This window comes from Electrona antarctica (genome assembly GCF_951216825.1).
Source record: "Electrona antarctica genome assembly, chromosome: 16".
In the NCBI taxonomy this organism is placed as follows: Eukaryota; Metazoa; Chordata; class Actinopteri; order Myctophiformes; family Myctophidae; genus Electrona; species Electrona antarctica.
In genome coordinates, this window is record NC_136797.1 from 36,295,852 (window position 1) to 36,315,752 (window position 19,901).

General features: G+C 42.4%; 1 protein-coding gene across 3 annotated transcripts; it reads right to left on the reverse strand.

Moving 5' to 3' along the window:
• Nucleotides 1-5,496: 5,496 nt before the first annotated feature.
• LOC306939183 (urea transporter 1-like) lies at nt 5,497-12,415 on the reverse strand. 3 transcript variants are annotated; one of them, XM_079523716.1, is made up of 11 exons: nt 11,636-11,732; nt 11,512-11,561; nt 10,890-11,047; nt 9,966-10,158; nt 9,704-9,832; nt 9,190-9,319; nt 8,798-8,863; nt 8,060-8,207; nt 6,895-7,029; nt 6,189-6,238; nt 5,497-5,850 (listed from the first exon to the last, which is right to left on the reverse strand). In XM_079523716.1, the coding sequence occupies exons 3-11, from the start codon at nt 10,999-11,001 to the stop codon at nt 5,596-5,598; spliced, it is 1,218 nt and encodes a 405-aa protein (XP_079379842.1). In that variant the 5' UTR covers nt 11,002-11,047; nt 11,512-11,561; nt 11,636-11,732; the 3' UTR covers nt 5,497-5,595. The 3 variants fall into 3 exon arrangements, with proteins under 3 accessions (XP_079379842.1, XP_079379843.1, XP_079379844.1); XM_079523717.1 differs by lacking the exons at nt 11,512-11,561; nt 11,636-11,732 and adding an exon at nt 12,276-12,415; XM_079523718.1 differs by lacking the exon at nt 6,895-7,029.
• Between the last annotated feature and the right edge of the window lie 7,486 nt (nt 12,416-19,901).

The following is a 19,901-nucleotide window of genomic DNA, read 5'->3' on the forward strand; positions in this document are numbered from 1 at the left end:
GTTGTTGTTGTTAGATTGGAAAACATTGGGAGAGTGTCTTCCTTGGCCACCAAGTTTGGTGCTGATTTGTTCCAGTATGTTTGTGAGGTCAGCCACACACACACACACACACACACACACACACACACACACACACACACACACACACACACACACACACACACACACACACACACACACACACACACACACACACACACACACACACACACACACACACAGGTGAAAACATCATCTCTGCCACAGCCTTCAACCTGATGGAGATTATGTACTGGATTTTCTCTCTTCGATATCCCTCAAGTTGCTCCTATAACTCATTTTCCCACAGTGACAGACACTTCTATTTCATTTGTGAATGTATTTAGGTTCCACTGCCCTACAAAGTCATGAAACACCGTTTTCTTGGCAATATGTGCAGTGTTGCTATGGAAATGGAAAATGGTGTCAGAGAGAGCATACATACATACAAGGTCATGCTTCCTCCTCCTGATGCTGCACTCCACCAATGGCAGAAGGAGTTTCTAGTGGATTCTCCATTCATCCTTACAGGAAACGGGAGACAAATTTGGTTTGAATGTGCACAGAGCCAAAAGCGTCACAGGCTCTTCCAGGCCTACTGCTCACAGACTGTGCCAGGATAGAATTAGCTCTTTCACAGTGTTCATTCCTCCTGCCCACTGGAACAGCCACACTAAAGCCTCATTCATACTTCATTGCAACGGATTTCTCAGTTAACAATGACAGTGACACACCATTTGTGTGCCCAAGTAAAGTAAATAACTGCAGGTTTTAGTGTGATGTGCTTGTCCCTGCTTTTCTCTGTCTGTCTGGATTCATGCCTCTTCATCAGCGGTGGAGAGTAACTAACTAAAAGTGCATAGGTGCAACATACTTACTAGTTCATTCTTTAGTTTATACAAATCATACATTAACCACGTATAGGCCTTATTTTATACTTTACCTGAGTAAATATTGTAATTTTTACTCGGCTACAATTATGTGACAGCTTTAGTTACTTTGCAGGTTTAGATTATAAATACAAAACATTTATACTTTTATTTTAGCTATTCAAAAATAGCACCTCTACCAGATCACAACAGATCGTGACATGTTGTGAGCTTGTAGATCTGCTATTGTTGGTACTATAAGCATATCTTGACACAATATTTGACACGAAATATTGATAGTGGGTTGCGTTGCGTTTTTCAGAGCTTGTTTCTAAAGTGCAGTTGCTTATTTGAGATTGTTCCCTAATGTTTTTAAACCAGTGGTTCTCAAACATTTTCAAATCCTAATGAATAATTATTTATTTGTCCATGGGCCGCCCCATCTGAAAATAGTTTGTAGCAGCTAGGGACCCCAGTACCGGATGTGTGTTGTTAAAATGTTTCAAAATGGTTCCTTTTAAAAAAACAATTCTAGCATACAATAGATACAAATGTATTTAAGCAGTTACAAGCTCACAAGCTATTTTCAAATATCTGCCACATCTCTCGCAAAATATGGCAACACCAGTGAGGTGTCAGGTGAGTCACAGTGGAAGTGACACTGACATCATCCCATTGCCAACACCTCTCCAGGCCCTAAAGGTCACACTGTCCTGTTAACCAACCGGGCTGTGGGAAGGGAAAAGTTCACCTTTTATCTACTGCAGCAGGCCAAGGACCACTTAGCTGAGAGAGAGATGAAGCAGGGACCTAGCCTGGCTAATAAGCCAGACTCAAATCACACTGTCGTGTGGTATTTGAGTCTGGAGAGGCTGTGTATGGATCTTGTTTCCCGGGGGGTGGGTTCAAACATTTTCTCTTTGACGCAATTGGTTAGAGGTACTGTCAGTCAAAGGTCTCAAGCATTGAATGTCACTGTACCAAAGCCCGCCCATATTGCATACCGTGTCCCGATTGGCCACACCGGTTCTCTGGTGTAGGAAATGGGCGTACAATTGAGCCTCTCCAGACCGTAATCCGCCGGCAGGCACATTTTTTTTGCCAACGGCTGATTCGGTCTGGCTTATTAGCCAGGCTAGCAGGGACCCCCACTACATATTGTATAACATTGTATTGGAGATGAAATGGTTTCATAAATAGCTAGACTTGTTTGACAGCACTATCATCAGTGTTGTCAATAAGGCTTTTTGAGAGGCGCTAGCCCCTCCTATGCCCAGCTTTGTGTGTGGGTACAGGCACACTGTCGCGTCAAGAGGCGGCAAGAAAGCGCCTAGAGCAGGCGTCTCTTCCCGGTTTTTAAACAGCTGGTAGATGAAAAGAAATGACGCTTGCGCGCTGCTTCAACTTGTAGTGTCGGCAAAGCGTTTCAGTTTTTTGCCCTTCGGGTCTGATTCGTCAGGAATGATGGCATGCATCCTGACGAAGACCCGAAGGGGTCGAAAAGTTGTTGCTCAATACCGGTGTGCTTCTAATCTGTACGTATGTGTGTTCAGCACCCGTAGAACGTTTTAGATGTCCGTGCTTTCCTGCTGGATCCTATTTCTGATAAGAGTGCCCCTCACTTCACAGTTCACGGGTGTGATTTTTATTTATACACACAGTAACATGATGTAACAGTAACACTACAACTCGCACTACAACGCTGTACTGACTCACAGAACTTGTTCCTCCTTCTAGAAACGTCTGGAATAGTTATACTGCAGTCTATATTGACACCTATTGGTGGGTGGTTGCTGCTGCACTGTAAAACAGTCACAGCATAACTTTAACTTTTTCCCACAGGTGTGAGTGTGACCTATTAGGTTTATTCAGGTACTCTTGGCATAAACTAAAGAAAAATAAAGGTGCCAACTGGAACCGGAACCAGAGTGATGCCATATAGAACCATTTTTGGATTCAGACCAAGGCTCTTTGAAGAACCATTTATTTTAATGGTTCTATAAAGAACACCACTTAAACCTATACTTTGACGGTGTCTACCAGAGCTCTACACTTGGCCTGCTCCTTTTCCCTCTAAAACAAATCTCTTCACATGTAAGCCTGCAGATCTGTTTTCGACAAATGTTCGCTTATTAAGAGTAGACATGCTCAAAATGATGATGCCAGGGTTGAGTGGTTGAAGGGGTAACAAGACAACTCACCCCTTTTCTGTTTTCCTCCCGGAATTTTCCCCAGTGAGGGGTGGGAGAGGCTGGACAGCAGACGGCTGGACTTTGAATTTATCTAACTATAAACTTTCACGGCAGCAGACAGCCTAAGTACAAATATAATTTATGAAAAGCTACTACAGTGAAGTCTGTTCACAGAAGTTGTTGTAGGCTATGTGGGGATTATCTGACGAGGTACCATTTGAGTGGGAAAAATCTTACATATACTAAATAATACTAAATTGTTTATAGGGTCAATATAAGTAAAATAATATAGCCTTTCCACAGGAGTATCTTTTTATATTTGTCCAAAAAGAATACAAACAGCCAATAGCATATTACAAAGTTATCCCCCTCACTTGGGAAAATTCCGGGAGGAAAAACGGGCAAGCACCGGGGTGAGTTGTCTTGTATTCGTTGAAGGTGCCTCAAGAAGAATGAAAACATTCTTTGTTGAACCATTTCTGGTTCCTTCACAAAAAACGGTTCTCTATGAGGAACATAAAAAGCCATTCACCAAACATTCACTTAATCATCAAGCTCCTCTTCTCGCCTTCTGTTACATAATCATCCTCCAGCCCCCACACATGACACATGACACATGAGTGTGACTGTCACTGTGTCCCAGTGGCTGGGACAACAGTGTTCTATGGTAAAACGCACGCACACATACAGAGTAACGCCATGTGCAGTTTTTGAGGGGCGCTAGCGTCTCATATATTCAGCTATTAGTGTAGATTTTCGTCCTACACAAACATTAAATTCCCATTGACAATGAATGGAGAATTTACATCATGTGGTTGAGCAAATTGGCTTAGTGTCTATTTTCATCCTACACAGATTAAATTCCCATTGACAATGAATGAAGAATTTTACGTCAGTGTCTGAGCAAATAGACATGTTACATCATGATATACGATAAGAGCGCCCCTCACTTCACACGGGTGTGATTTCTTCCCTAGCAATTGCGTTTAACATACCATTGTCCAGTGTCTGACCTAGACTGGACAACCAGCTGTCCCTTATAGACCTAGTTACCCTAAGTGTCATTGTCATTCCTTGCTCATTTTATATCTGGGATACAGACACGACTTTGTCAGCCTTGTCTTTTTTTTTTGGGTAAATGTTTTTTTTGTGGCTTTCGCCTTTATTTTATATTTTTTATGGAGGGACAGACAGTAGGCTGACAGGAAATGGGGAGAGAGATGGGGGGGATGACATGCAGTAAAGGCCGTCGGGATCGGGAGTCGAACCCGCGGCACACTGCCAGACTGGATTACCAGCCAAGGTGCCTGGACCGCTGAGCCACGGCCCAGGCCCAGCCTTGTGTCTTTGACATGTTTTTAAATAACAATGTTACATTTTATACTAAAACCTGTTCCTCTCTTTTCATTTGATGGAAATCCTGTGTGGGGATCTCTAAATGGTAAATGGTGCATTTATATAGCGCCTTTATCCAAGGCGCTTTACATAGATTGTGCATTACATTCACCCACACATTCATACACTGATGGCAGCAGAAACCATGCAAGGCACCAACCAGCACATCAGGAGCAATTTGGGGTTCAGTGTCTTGCTCAAGAACACTTCGACACTAACTCTGGGGGAGCCCGTGTTCGAACTGGCAACCGTGTGAACATTCAGCGAAAATTGTGACATGTGAGACTTGATGTGGACGTGCCAAAATAGGGGGCCTAGTACGGACCCCTTAAATAATGATGTAGTGCATATGGCTAAATTTAGGGCTACAACCAAACTTACTGTACCAAAGGCAGCACTTTTAATTTCCCTTAGCAGTGCTGCCCTCTGCTGTCAATTTACAATATTATTCTGGGACATGGAAATGCACTATAATACAGTATAAAGGAGAAAATGGACACGTTCTTATTACACGTTTTTTTAAATAGCTCATAGATCGTCTATTTTCAAATAGCTGATGTATACAGGTTTAGGGTGGTTAAACAGATTTCGATGCTATATTCTTTGCTGCCTGCCGAAGAGTTATTGTATTCGACGCTCTGTTGAGTGGTCTGTGGGGTTTTGAGCCGTTCGTTTGCCTAGACAAAAGGTTGTGAAGTGACTGCAGTGGTCTCCCGTCTCCCCCCTCTCGTTACAGCAGAGCGCCATACTGTTTTCAAACTTATATATATATATATATATATATATATATATATATATATATATATATGACATAACTCAGATGTTTCAATAACTTGATTGGAGTCTGCTTATGGCAAATAAAATGTATTTGACATAACTTAAAAAGTCCATGGATGCCGATACTGTCCGTTTCTATTTGCCCATTTGCCAAAGAAGCTCGCAATTTACAATGGGAAAAAGAATATACATATGCAAGACATCCTCGCATGTTGGGTGGTCTAGAATAGACATGGGGTGTCTGGTGGCAGAAGGGGGGAGGGACATTAAGTTGACAAGAGTCAGAGGTAAGTTGCTCAAGTTGGCAGCTCGACAGAGTGCATTTCTAGTTTTTTTATGCTACATTAACACATTTCGCTGGGGACCTCTGGAGTCCCTTCAAGGACCCCTGGGACCCCACTTTGAGAACCACTTCTGTAGATCTGCTGAGGACCTTTAGACCTCTCAGAGTCTCTCAGTTCTCTGTAGTACTGCAGGTTCTTCTCGGGGTAGGAGACCACCGACAGAGGCAGTCTGCAGATGGCTGGTGTTTCAGAAGAGAGGAGGAGGAAGATGAGAGTTGACAGGCAGAACGGCCAGGTGCATGCTGGCAACGCCACCTGAAACAAGAGGAACGTGCTGAAGCATTGCGGGGGATATGCGAGTGGTCACATGAGGCTGATCTGAATTGATTTAGGACAGCGATTCCCAACCTGTGGGCCGGGGCCCACTGTTGGGCCGTGAGGATATTGCAAGTGGGCCCCCAGTTACTTGGAAAAACACGTTTTAATGATTATATGAAACAAAGTCATGGTATTTTTTCTTTAAAACCTTTGATCATTAAAATAAACATGCTAGAAAATGCAAGTGGCCCACCGCAAACACTTTCAAGATTTTCAAGTTGGCCCTGGTCCCGAAATTGGGAATCGTTGATTTAGGAAGAAAAGTCCTTACTTACAGTGGACATGAGATTTGAAATAGCTGCAGTCATATAAGCACAGAAAAACGCTGTAAAGAATCATATTTGTTTTGTTAATAAAATAAGAATTACTAAAGGAACAGTTCAACCATTTTTCATCCAATGCTCATTATAAGATGGCACAATAGTCTCTGCATCTCAGAGGTCGGCTGTGAACAATTCAGAAACATGCCCACAAATGACATCTGCAGGGAGACCACGCTAACTGAAACTACAGCCTTTCTTTTCCTGGAAAGTTAGCGCAAGAAAATACATTAGAAGCCTTTCTTGCCATTCTTGCATCAATAAACCAAAACGAAAGTAACACGTTTGAATGAAATCTTGTTTGAAATGATAAAGTCAAAGGCACATTTTTTAACCATCCATCAATTTGTTTTTAATTAATGATTTTTTGCTTGCTTTTGCCATTGTTTAAATCGCCTTCTGCATCCAGTTCAGGGCAAGAAAAAACACTTAGTGTTCTGACCAATCCATTTTCAGTGGAAACACTCTGAACCGGTTCAAAATATGTCAGTAAAAAAGAACAGAACCGGTTCAACCTTGGTGGAAAGGGGGCCAGTGAGACACAGTTAAGTAGATAGAAATTACTCTGTCTTATAGTGAGCATTAGAGGTTCATATATGAAGATAATGTTGAACAATGGTCAAATGTTTCTTTTAATATATTTATTCTTCTTCAGTCTTACCACAGGTTAGAGCCAGTAAGTGGGCCTGCCATGTCAAAGCATAAAACATCCCTCCGATGGCAGCACAGGACAAAGCGCTGTTATATCCCCACAGCCCTGAGTAAATGTCCCCATGTGAAGCTGCTAAAGCCAGACCTACACAAAGCACAAGATTCTATATGAAATAGCTGTCAAACAGGACAAAACACCTAATGCATTCAGAATGCCCAAATCTGTAGTTCACCCAAAGAATGACGTATTTTCTATCAATCACAGACCCCATGAAGCCTTTTTGTTGCATTCCTAAGCCAATAATTTGATGACGTGTGTAATAGTTCACCCAAAATTGTAATTTTGGGTGAACTACTTAAATGATAGTGAGGGAGATTAAATAAATGATATAGTACTATAATATTTACAACCATAAATGTAATATTACAAAGAAAATCCCTCCAAAAAAGACCTGACCTTATTATGTACTGTACGTACAGTATGTATTGGAAGGAAATTGGTTCATTTATAATTTGAACCTGGCATACCTATTTTGGGCATATAAAGGAAATGTTTCAAAGATGTTCAACATTTTTCAAAAATACTCGTGTGAAGTGAGGGGCGCTCTTATCATACATGCTTTTAATTGATCTTTCCTTGTTATTCATGTCCTCACTGTATTGCATTACTGCTATTCATGTCCTCACTGTATTGCATTACTGCTATTCATGTCCTCACTGTATTGCATTACTGCTATTCATGTCCTCACTGTATTGCATTACTGCTATTTGAATGTCTTATGCCTTGCTTTTCTTTTCTTCTCCATTGCTCTGTAAAGCACTTTGAGCTGCATTTTATGTCATGAAAGGTGCTATACAAGTTTTATTATTATTACATAAGCCAATCAAATCATCACATTCTGTGCTAAAAACACATTCCGTGCTCAAACACACCTACACACAAAGCTGTGCATAGGAGGGGCTAGCGCCCCTAAATCTGTTTCCAAAAATAGCACAATACTGTCATTCAACAAAGTATGAGTGTTAAGCTTGTTAAGTATAGTGTTAAATATTAAGCCATGATAGTGCATCTTACCCTGGATGTTAACAAACTTAACATCTGAACCGCAGCTTTTACAGGCATATTTAATTAACGTTATTTATTTGTATAAATTAAGCTGCCCCAGGATTGTTACCAGATAATACTCCAACAGCAGAGCCCAGCATGGCATGAAGAAAGATGGTTGGTGAGGCAATCAGCAGAGCCAGGAGAAACACACCTGCAGACCAGGGGTTGTCACATCCATACACCTGACTGACCCCTACTGGCACTGCCAGGAACAGCTGCAAACGAGACATCAGTAAGATCATGGTTTCTCTTAATTCAATTCGATAGATTCCCCAGTGTTTAAAGCTGCAATCCATAATGTTATCCTTATGTTAAGCACTTAAGCCCTCTCCAGGCTCATGTACTTGGTCTGCTCTTTTTGCCCCTCTATATCAATCCTCTTTGGTAGAGGTTTTTGCCCTTTCTCATGTATTGTTCTCATCCTTCAGTTGAATGAAATTAAATTAAATTAAATTAAATGATTACTATATTTACCCAGGGTATCTGGGCTAAGCTCAAGAACTTGTTTCCAGCCAGGCCCTGCTCATAGAACATTTAATCGTAGTGGTTCAATGCCTTGTTCAAGGGCACTTCAGCGGTGGTCATTTTAACGTGTCGGACCGCTGATTCGAACTGGCGACCTTCCGGTATCAAGACCGCTCCGCAATCCGTTCGGCCACCGCTGCCACTGGTGCAATGTTGCTGAGAGGGCCCCCTCCGTTATGTGAGCTATGCGAGTGCTGCGAAGCTGCCCGTACCTCTTGTAATTTGAAGTGAGAGATGTTATCTCGGGGGTAGGTGGGCTAATGGCATTTCTGTCACATACCTGAGAGACATCAAGTCCTTCCATGGTGCTGTTGTGATGCCAAGGGGGCGACTTTGTGATGAATGGCTGAAAGATCAGATACAGTATGAGTTGCGTGCATGTGTGCATGACTGCACTGCATTATTGATCTGTGTACTGTAAGTTTTGTCTGTGTATCTGAAGGAATTTATGAGTAGTCTTACTACCTGACTGACTTAAAATAACATTGTTTTTTAATCAGACTTCATTGGAGACTAATATTTTGGGGAAATAATTATTTTAAATAAAAAATAATATATATTTGACATTTTTCACACAATGTCATACAGTACCATGAATGCATATATGCATGCACGCTGTGTGTTTGTGCACATGTGCAAGCATGCATGCGTTTCTGACTGTAACAGCTATACCCCAGGAAAGTAGGGATGGTTGTGTCCTGTGGCTGCTAGATGAAGACACAGCAGAATGTTAAAGGGCAGGGTGAACACCGGGACATCCCATTTGCTGGTGATTGAGGACAAGGCACTGGAGACCACTGGACTGCAAAGCACAAAGACAGGAAGCAGCATATGGATTAGTGATTGGGTGGAAAAACAAACCATTGTGCAAACCTTTGTGCAATGAAATGAAGAGCTGACGAGTGTTTGTTTGTCTTTGTCATGGGGATGAAGCTGTATTGAGAACAAAGATGTATTTGTGTATCTACATGTTATCGTTTACTCTCAGCCTTAACCCATTAAGACCTGAGGCAGATTCTACAAAATGCCTTCTAAATCATTTTCGCATTTTATTTCTGAATAATTTCCAAAATAGCAGACAAATTTCTCAGCGAGACAACGTGAACCTTGACCATGATCTGTCGACTGGACTTCAATATAAAATAACCTATACTGTAGCTGATGAACACCTGAAGAGCTCACTTACCATAACATGGACATGAACATATTTGGCAGTAAAAGCCACCAGTACCAATCTCCCTTGGCAGAGAAAACGGCCATCAGCATTCCAACCAGGGTTCCATTGTAGCCATATAAACCAGCCAATATGGCCCCCCTGAGTTGATACGACAGAAATAGCCAATACGGTAGGTTAGAAAATGCCCTCGCTTGTTTTCAATCTTATGCTCATTGTAAGATAGCACCAACTCCGTCTATCGCTCTGCGTCTCAGCACTTGGTACATGTTACCTATCATGTCCTAGCAGCACTACAGCTGACATGGTGGAGACGAGGGTCCCCAGCAGGCCGTTCAGACCCCACCAGGGGTTCTGCAGAAACAGACCAACTGTGATAAGGAATCCACTGAGAGGGTTGTTGACGAACATGACCTGAGCAACTCCCCGAAAAACACAGTCCACCAACTGGAGCATCACAGACTGTCCTGGAGAAGAATGATGCGATACCATAAATCAAAATCTGTGTCAATGCTAGTTAATTTATGAAGGTTTATTGCCACTATATTATTATTCAAATAACACAAGCATTGTTTAGTTCCTATTCTTTCTTATTAGTTCTTTAAAAAAAATCACATCCGTGTGCTCTTATCATCATACAGATAATCAGATATACACTATCACATTCCGGCCAATCCCAATTTGCATCCTCACTTTTCCATCTTCACTTTTGTCTTCAATGTTTGTGTTTACACAAACCTGAGCTGGGCATCCTCTTATTATCATACAACAGCCACAGGCGTAGCTAAACTGTATCTCTCAAGTATTGCGCAATCCCTCTACCAGCCACATATATACATCTCCCACACAATCACGGTGGCCAATCACAATTTGCATCCTCACTTTTCCGTCTTCATTTTTGTCTTTTGTCAATGTTCGTGTTTACACAAACCCGGAAAGCTGGGCATAGGAGGGGCTAGTGCCCCTCAAAAATAAAATGCCACTCAATATTAATGCAGATTTTGTGAATAGCCTGTCATTATAGGAGGACTTTTTTATTTTATTGAATAATTGTCATCATAATTTTCAAAGATAGTGTATAAAAGTATTAAAAAGTGATTAACTGGTAAATACCACTCCTATATTTTAGGAGACAGATTTGTGAATTGAACACACTGTAGTTAAACAGTGGAATAAACACAAATAGATCATCACTTACGTTGAATCCATTTTCCATACTCGTGCATGTCTCCAGTACAAAGGCACATGGCTCTGAAGAGACTGGAGCTAACTTGAAGTTCCTTATTTGAAGGCTGTGTGGTACGTTCCATGTCTTATGTCAATGCAGGCTTTTTATTCATGGATGGCTGCTTTGGTCTGCATAATAGAGATATATATCAAATTATATTTTTTACATATGTATACACTGACTTTAGACATGTGGTCTTTAGTGTAGAATTCCCAGCATCTGCTCCAGCCAATTGATTGTCACATCTGCCATTAACCATTACTTAACCAGTCCACTTCTCACAGTCAGTTTGCACTCTTCAGACAGCCTCTCCACAGCCCATTATAATTTGGAATATTGTAAACTGTCTACATTTTAGACAGTTTTACAATATACCAACTAAACTATGTCAAGATTGTTTCATACATAGCAAGGGGAGTTAAATGTATATTATATAGCACAAATGAAAGCATTAAATACCATTTTTATTTCAGCCCTTTAGAATGAACACATAAGCATGACAATAAACAAGGTGCTGCTAAAGTATATACAGTATAACTTTCCACCAATTGTCTCTGATTTGGTTATGACATTAACATTAACCGTACTGTACCTTTGAAATATGATCCAGGAAAGAATGTTTCCCTCAGTCGATGAATAGTCCTTGGCAATATTTTTGAACAGGCTACAATCCACTTCCAATCCACCCTCCCCTATCACAGGGTTCGTAAAGAAACAATTCACTACTTCCCTTTAAACACAGACAATGTCGAGGAATTCTGGATGAAGTAGTAATTGTTGAGGCAAACAAAGTCAGGGACACTTCTAATCATAAGATAGAAGTTTATGCATGAGCTCATGGAGAGATTACACATTCAGGGTGGAGCTACAGCAGTTCTCGGGGGGAAAGCAGGGAGAGAACCTAGTTATAGATTATAAAGATAAGAGAGGAAGCTGTACCCTAAACAGCTTTTCTCCTTAAAGTTAGATTAGACAATTTGGTCGTTACTCGTTATGCCAATGGCGCCAGTGAGGAGCTCCCACTGGGAGGACGTAGAGCCTTCCTCCTACTCTACACACCCTACCTACACGTTCCACCCCAGTCCGTAGGATTACATCCAATGACCAATACCCAGACTGTCCTCTAGTTGAGTGGTGCAACCTCTCCAAGGAACAGCAATGTCCGTCCTGACCTATGTGACTATGTGACTATGAGTACCAGTAGGGGCAAAACTGGCGCTGTTGTGCCAGAAACAGAGAGAGAGAGATAGTGTTGCACTGTTGCCTGCTAATTACAGAGAGAGAGAGGCAGGGGGAGAGGGGAGTTGCACCACTCAGTTCACACAGGTGTGATTTTTCCTTTTTTTTATTGCTCACCTGAAATCCAGTGTAGAAGCTCAAAAGCTTAGCATCGTTCTGGAATCTTTGAAGACCAACGCCTTAAGCAATTTGTTCTCCTGGGTGAGGCGCTCAATCTCCTGCTGTGCTGCGTCCAGCTGCTCTTCTAGTGGCAGAGGCAACTGAGAGTAGTCGTGGTCAGGATGGGGTTCCGACTGAACATCTGCCTTGATGCTATAGGAGACAAATCAGACAACATGAACTCTATATATGTAGTTTGAGCATCTCTGGTGAAAAGCAGTGGTGTCAAAAGTACTCACATTTTTACTGCAATGTAAAAATACTAATTTACTCGAGGAAATGTACAAAAGTATTGACATCAAAATATACCAATAGACCAATACCAATAGTACAAATGCATAACAATCCTTTGAAAATAGCTGATCTAGATCTACAAAGTCAGTAAATTAAACATGTACTAATGCACAAACTTGGTCACATCATCAGTGTTGTAAACCTGGAATCTTTGGGTGTTTTTGACACCCTCCTCTAGGCGATCTGACCAAGGCTGATCAGACCCCGGCCTGTGTCCAAGTGGCATGCTACAGCCCCCACTGTATCTTGTGACTCGAGACTGAGAGACAGTCAATAGGGAAGATGGCTGATGAGATGTCCGGGCCTGGCTCCTCCTTCGTTGCGTTGTCGTTGCCACTGAACAGCACACATCTCAGCTTCGGCACCATACGGACACATCAGTGTAATGCATCGCAACACATGTTGAGCTTGTAGATCAGCTATTTTCTAAGTGGTTAATGCATGTTTTGTAATAATAATTTTCAAATAGATTTAGTGTAGTAAAAGTACAATATCTGGATCTGAGATGTAATACATTTAAAGTAAAAGTATTGGAAGTAAAGTACAAATACCTCAATATTGAGTACAGTACTTAAGTAAATTAACTTAAGTTATTTTAAACTACATTAGCTTCGCAATTCACTTAGTGTAATATGGCATTATTGACATATTTGACAGAACTTTCCTTATAAACTCACATACTCTCCAAGAGTCTGGGCTTTTGCGTCATGGCGTAGTGCGTAGCTCCTCCCCTCCGGGGTACTAGTGCGTGCACTCAGTCACTGACCGCCATTCGGTTTTTCTTCTGCATAGAGAGAACACCTTCAAGCTCGATCACTGACGACAGATTGTGGTTGCTCAAACAGTCTCAAAGAGGAAAAGAGTTTTCGGCTACTTGGACCGCGAGGCGAGTACTACAAGATCTCAGTGACACTACTTCTCTATCGAGTAAGTAATTGTATTTACTTTCACTGTTTTTGTTACTCCAGCGTACGCTGCGAGCTGACTAGACTGCTTAGGGCCTACTAGCCTTCTGGCTTGTTGTATCACAGACAGGTTTACTCCTGCCCCGGGAGATCTGACGCGGTTGCCCCGCTGACGACACAAGAGTAAACACCCAAAAGGTCTCCGGGTTGTGACCCTGTGTAAATAGTCAAAACAGTGTGCTAATTTGCTCCAGTTTACACAGGCCTAGCGACCTGTAAAATAACAGAGCAAGAGGCATAGCTCGTGGTAAGATACAAGCTAGTGACAACACAAGCTGCCCTCACTAGCATGATCATAGCCGCGATAGCCACGTGCTAATAAGGCTCAATCATAGCCAACTCAAAACGCTCCATAGGTCACGTTAGCTGTTGCAAACGGGACCTAACTAAGAGCGAAGCTTTGCCTGGGGTTAAGCTATCAAGATAGTGACAACAACAGGCTAGCAAAAGCTGTATAATAGCCGCGCTAGCCACGTGCTAACAAAGCTCGATCACAGCTAACCAAACGCTTCTAAAGTTACGATAGCCTCATTGCTAAACGAGAACAAAGAGCCAGCGTCGGGACCCCTAGGTGGGGCCGCCCGCATCAACGAGGAGGCCAAACTCCTCACTAGGGCGGCCACTATCTCCCTGGGACGGGCCATGGCCTTGTGTGTAGTCCAGGAGAGGACCAGGTGGCTGGAGCTCCACCCGGTCCCGGAATCGGTGAAGGACATCCTCCTGGACACCACCATTACCCCGGACAATCTCTTCCACGTGTGGTGGATGAGATCATCAGAGCTGCAAGGGCGGACCAGGACGCTCTCACAGGTAGAAGGTCCTGGGTTTGATTCCCGCTTGGGACGCTGTGGGCGTGTCCTCTCCTCCACGTCATCAGTGCCCATACCCGAGGTGGGGTTGGCAAAAGGGCCTTTCTGTGTGGAGTATGCATGTTCTCCCCGTGTCCCCTAGGGTAGGTACCCTCACAAAAAACATGCAGTAATCCTGGTCTCTAAGACTACCTCCCCCTGGCCAGCCGGGGCGCCTGATGGAGGGAAAATAATTGGTCGGAATAACGTGTTCCTTCCACGCGCAATGTCTGGCCGGGGAAACTCTCCCCTGTCAGGTGAAAAGAAGCAGCTTGGACTCCTCATGCATAGAAGGAAGCATGAGGTCAGTCCACTGCCCCCCCAGGTTGGCAGAGGAAGTGTAGCGCCCAGGATAATTGACACTGGGTGAAAAAATGGGTTGCAAAATCGTGGGATAAAAATGTTTTCTCCCCTGCATACACCGACAGGATGTCAGAATCAGGGTATGGTTGGTATAGCCACCTACCCAGAGCTTTCCCAAACCAAGGCTCGTGCAACGCAGGATAAGACCGGTTATCTGATGAAAGCTACCCTGAAACTAGGGTTGGTTTCACTTTTCATGATGATGTTGTCTTTTCCGGTAAGGGAGTTCCATGGTTTCCCTGTTCGGGTCCCATGGACAGCTCCGTGAGTGGCTTATCCCCTGATTGGTCCAGTGGCTTATCCCCTGATTGGTCCATAGTGAATCTTGACGGTTCCAACAGGGACTCCAGTTTGGGCGTAAGTGATTCTACGGGAGTGTATGGATACTTACACTAAGCGAATTGCGAAGCTTATGTAGTAACATAACTTTGGATTATATGATAACCCTGGTTATGTAAACAAGCATTAGCAAGCAATTCGCTGGGTGGCCCTTCTCGCTTGCTCTAAGTAGAAGAAAAATGTCACCTAATGGCGGTCAGGGGAGGAGCTACGCACTATACGTCATGACGCAAAAGCCCAGACTCTTGGAGAGTATGTGAGTTTATAAGGAAAGTTCTGTCGAATATGTCAAGGATGCCATATTACACTAAGCGAATTGTTCGCTAATGCTTGTTTACATAACCAGGGTTATCATATAACCCAAAGTTACCTTGCACCATGGTGAAAGGCAGATTTGAACATGCTCATGCATCTGTAAGGTTCTTACGCTGTTGGAATGAGTTTCTCATTGTCATCCTCCCGTCTCTCATCCTGTGACTCTCCCCCAGCAGGCTTCTCACTGTGTAAGTGTGTATGTAAACAAACCCTCATTAATGCTCACAGTACTTAAAATAAATCAATAATACACAGTTCAGTTAATTTTATTTTTTTGATATTGCACACAATAAAAAGTGAAATACATTTTGTTGATCGCCAATGCTTTACAGGCTGCTACTGCAGCATTGTCCAAAAAGGGATAGGGAGAACTTAAAGCATTAAGCTTGTCGGGCCCTACCAGGAGTCTTAGATTTCATACATAGCCTACATACTGTACACATACATACTCTTTGATTTGGTCCATGGAAACAGCTGGTGGAGTGGGATTCACATTCTGCTTGTCTTGTATCTCTCCACCAGCAGGATCCTTACTGTGTATATAAACAACCTCTCATTAATGCTCACAGTACTTAAAACAAATCAATGATTATTGATTATACACAAACACGCATATTTACTAATGTGTTCCACTTCCAACATGTTAATATTCACTTACTACAATCTCAATCTTCTACTCCGGGCTTTGGTGGCTTTGGTCCATGGAAAGAGCTGGGGGACACTGCCTGGAAGCAGGTATTTCTTCCTGCCTGGAAGCAGGCATGTCCCATCATAACACTCAGGGCTGAAGTGATTGCAACACACCTTCGTGTTTGATGTAATCTGTATGAGCATTATTAGACATAATAAATGTGTGTTCCATTGTTTGAGCATAGACTGATGATTATGTAACATCACGTTACATCGATTGATTGATTGATTGAAATATGTATTAACAGTTTGCAGAATTACAGTACATTTCAAGCACAAACTCAATACAAAGACTGTTAACTGTGAGTGGACAACCCAATTAAGCATTACACTTGTTTACAAGAGGGTCCACCTTGTTCAATTCATCAAAACATATAGAGACGTACAAATAGACACTTCAAAGTACTTAATTTTCCTTTGGGAACATTGTTTGTGCAGTCGAGGTCACTATAATATAAACCTGAACAATTGAGTTCGGGTAACAGCAAAACAAGTTACAGTAATGTTAGTTTGCAAAGGGCCGACAGGTGGTACTGTTGTGATGTGATCTCTAATAACAGGGCTAACGCTAAGCAAAACCAATTTTACCTTGAAATTCGGCCCGATGTCCCTCCGGATTTTCACGATCCATTGTGTCCTAAGTTTGCTTTCCACCGGAAAACGATGGAATGACAGAGTTCTACCAGATTCGCGACGTTTAGCGGATTTGCAGCCGGGAACACAGCAAACAGACATGGTTATTGGCTAATGCCACAGCGATGCTAACCTCGGCTCGCGACGCGTCACGGGAGAGTCTTTTTTGCAGAGCCTGGGAGTCGATGGTCGGTTTACAGGTTAGGGTTAGGGGCCGGGCAGAGGGTTATAGTTAGGTTTAGGTTTAGGCATAGTTTTACTGCAGGTAACGTAGTTTTAGGCAGACTATCCACCTCGGAGGAAAGCCCAGCCTACTCTCTGTTGTGTTGTGTTCTGTGATGTAATTTCCTGTGTTTTGGTGAATTTGGGGAGTTTGCAATCAGGCTTGCTTTACTAGCATTGGGAAATGATGGTGTTTCAGCCATTAAAACACAAAACGTAGGCCTACTAGAGATTGATTTGAAACAATTAATGTAAGCCTCATCTTTAATAATTAAGTTATTAAGTGAACATCAATTCGTATGATTGCACTCTTTTTTTAGATGTAGGCCTAAGTTCCTGTGTTCTGGGACTTCACAATGCTGTCCTGTAGGACAGCATTGTGACCACTGGTGGTACCTGAGCCCGGGCTGTACCATGGTACACTGTGTGTAACACAGAGGAGTCACCCAAAAAAGGAGAAAAAGACAAAAGTGGAATAAAATATGTACCACAGGTCGCATTTACTATATGTATATGTATATCGTTAATTTCCCGTCAGTCACTCATTATCCCCAATCAAACATTTGAATGCCCCCAAATAAGCCCAGGTCTCGTGACATCACGTGCCATCATCAGGGATGGAGATCCCTGATGTCGTATCTGACCTAAAACCCTTAGATCTCCATAATGGATATATGTCAGAACCTGTTCCATATGTTGATCCTTACCCATCCATCCTTCCTCTTCGATGTCTCCCTTTTGACTGATACCTGTCCATTCAAACTAGACGGGCCTGCCCCAAAGTTATTAGTGGTAATAGTGCAGCCACGCCCGGCAGCCGGCGACAACTAGAGTTCTCAACAGGTCCGAAAATTAAGGCCCAGCCCACTACCACCCTTAGATCTCCCTATATGGAGCTGACCTGTGTCACCCATATGTTGATCTGACCTCATCAAACCCTGTACACTCAAGACATGCTCCATATATATGGCCAGTACATAATTCATTCCATGTTGATCTGACCCCCCCATGCCAAAGCGCCAGCGCTCACACAGCAGTCTGCCGTCAACGAAACGGATGCGTGCTCGCTTCTCGCCCTTTGGTGTCTTACTGGTATTGCTACAGGTAGTTCTTCTGACCAAGCAATTGGTTGAAATAGGCTATCCAGCCATGCTGAAACGAGCATGCCAGCACACCTAGCCGCTAATAGAAGATTTGAGAACGCATTAATCACATTAGAAATATCATCAGTTGTGCTGATTAGTGATTAGAGCAGCAGCATTATTGGCTTAGGAATGGAACAAAAAGGGTAAGTATATGCTCCTGTATTTTAACATCAGTTAAAATGGTGGTACTTGGGAGAGCCAAATATTGTCGGAGGTGGTACTTAAGTATAAAACGTTTGGGAACCAATGTGTGTGGGTGAAATGTAGGAGACTCCTGCAGGATCTAGGAGTATTGTATTGGCAGCCCTGGGTCAGACGCGTGAACAACATTCTTTGTTTATTTATTTCTATTGGACAAGCATTTATAATTTTATATTTTAGACAATTCAATAATTGATTATTCAAACAATAAATCTGATTGTATGAAGTAACTCATATAGGCTATAGTGTTTTCACTTGTTTACTATTCTTATCAAAGTCAGTCAATTATCTGGATGGTTACTTTTAGCCAAGGAGACAGCGTTATTTTATTCCACACTAATCTATTTTGGGCATAGGCCTTCGAAAAACTGTAGGCAGCCAGTATAATATCCCTGTGTAAATATTCACAGTAGGCCTTTATTTTGACCATAGTAAAGTAAGTCGTTTGTTGCAAAACCGCTTCAAATATAATATTGAAAATGACTGATTTGGTCTCATGATACTCGAGTGGGCCAATAGAGTGGGGCGTCAACCACCTTCTGACTATGACATGATAGCAAGATAGCTGAATATGATCAATATTAAGTCTCAACATTACTGAACATAAGTTAATGAACATAAAGCTCACAATAGAGCAGCTTATGTTTGGAGGGAAAAGGCAGTAAAGGGGCGATCACACTGAGACACTTCCTTAATGTTAACGAAGTCCACACCCACAACACCAGAGGGAGTGCAACGAACCATGTACAACCCAGATTCGGCACAAACAAGGGACTAAATTCTTTTCGCTCCTATGCCACCAAAATGTGGAACGCCCTACCAACTGTCATTAAGACATGCGAATCCCTTGACTCCTTCAAAACCGCTCTCAAAGGGCACCTACGGATGGCTGCAATTCGAAACTGGCCCCCGTAAAATCTGAATCCCCCCCCCCGCCCCCCCCTTTTTTCCCCTCACTGTATATATTTCTTTTCCCTTTTTACCTCCTTTTTGATGAATTCTTTTTTGATGAATTCCTGTTCTGTCTATAGAAGTGTCTATTTGTACGTCTCTAAATGTTTTGATGATTTGAACATGGTGGACCCTGTTGGAAACAAGTGTAATGCTTAATTGGGTCGTCCACTCACAGTTAACAGCCTTTGTATTGAGTTTGTGCTTGAAATGTACTGTAATTCTGCAAACTGTTAATAAATTCTTCAATCAATCAATCAAACACGTGGTGCTAGAAACATGTTGCCAACAAAACTTGTTTCTTCCTAACAGTTTTTAGACATGCATAAAAGTTTAAATATTCTCATCTTTTCAGCAAAAGGCTCGAGTCAACTACTAGCCTACAGCGGTAGCGTTAGCCAAGAAACGCTTTCAACACAGCCCGTTTGCCAAGATGCTTTTGAAGCATCCGCGCCTGTGGCGACGCTTCTAAGTAATTACACAAAACCTTGTGTACTCAACTTCTTAAGGAAACTATAAAAACAAGCCATGCATTGATGGGTTCTAATTTAACCCATTATGAGGAGAATGTTAACCCAGTACTGTCACCTTAAGACACTGTAATGATAAAACCTTTTG

Excerpts from the sequence above, each read along its gene's own strand:
- LOC306939183 (XM_079523717.1), bottom strand. The coding sequence starts at position 11,001 with ATGGAACGTACCACACAGCCTTCAAATAAGGAACTTCAAGTTAGCTCC. Across the intron at positions 10,159-10,889 it reads GTATGGAAAATGGATTCAAC|GACAGTCTGTGATGCTCCAG; the intron begins GTAAGTGATGAT and ends ATTCTTCTCCAG. Across the intron at positions 8,208-8,797 it reads AAGGACTTGATGTCTCTCAG|CTGTTCCTGGCAGTGCCAGT; the intron begins GTATGTGACAGA and ends TCTCGTTTGCAG.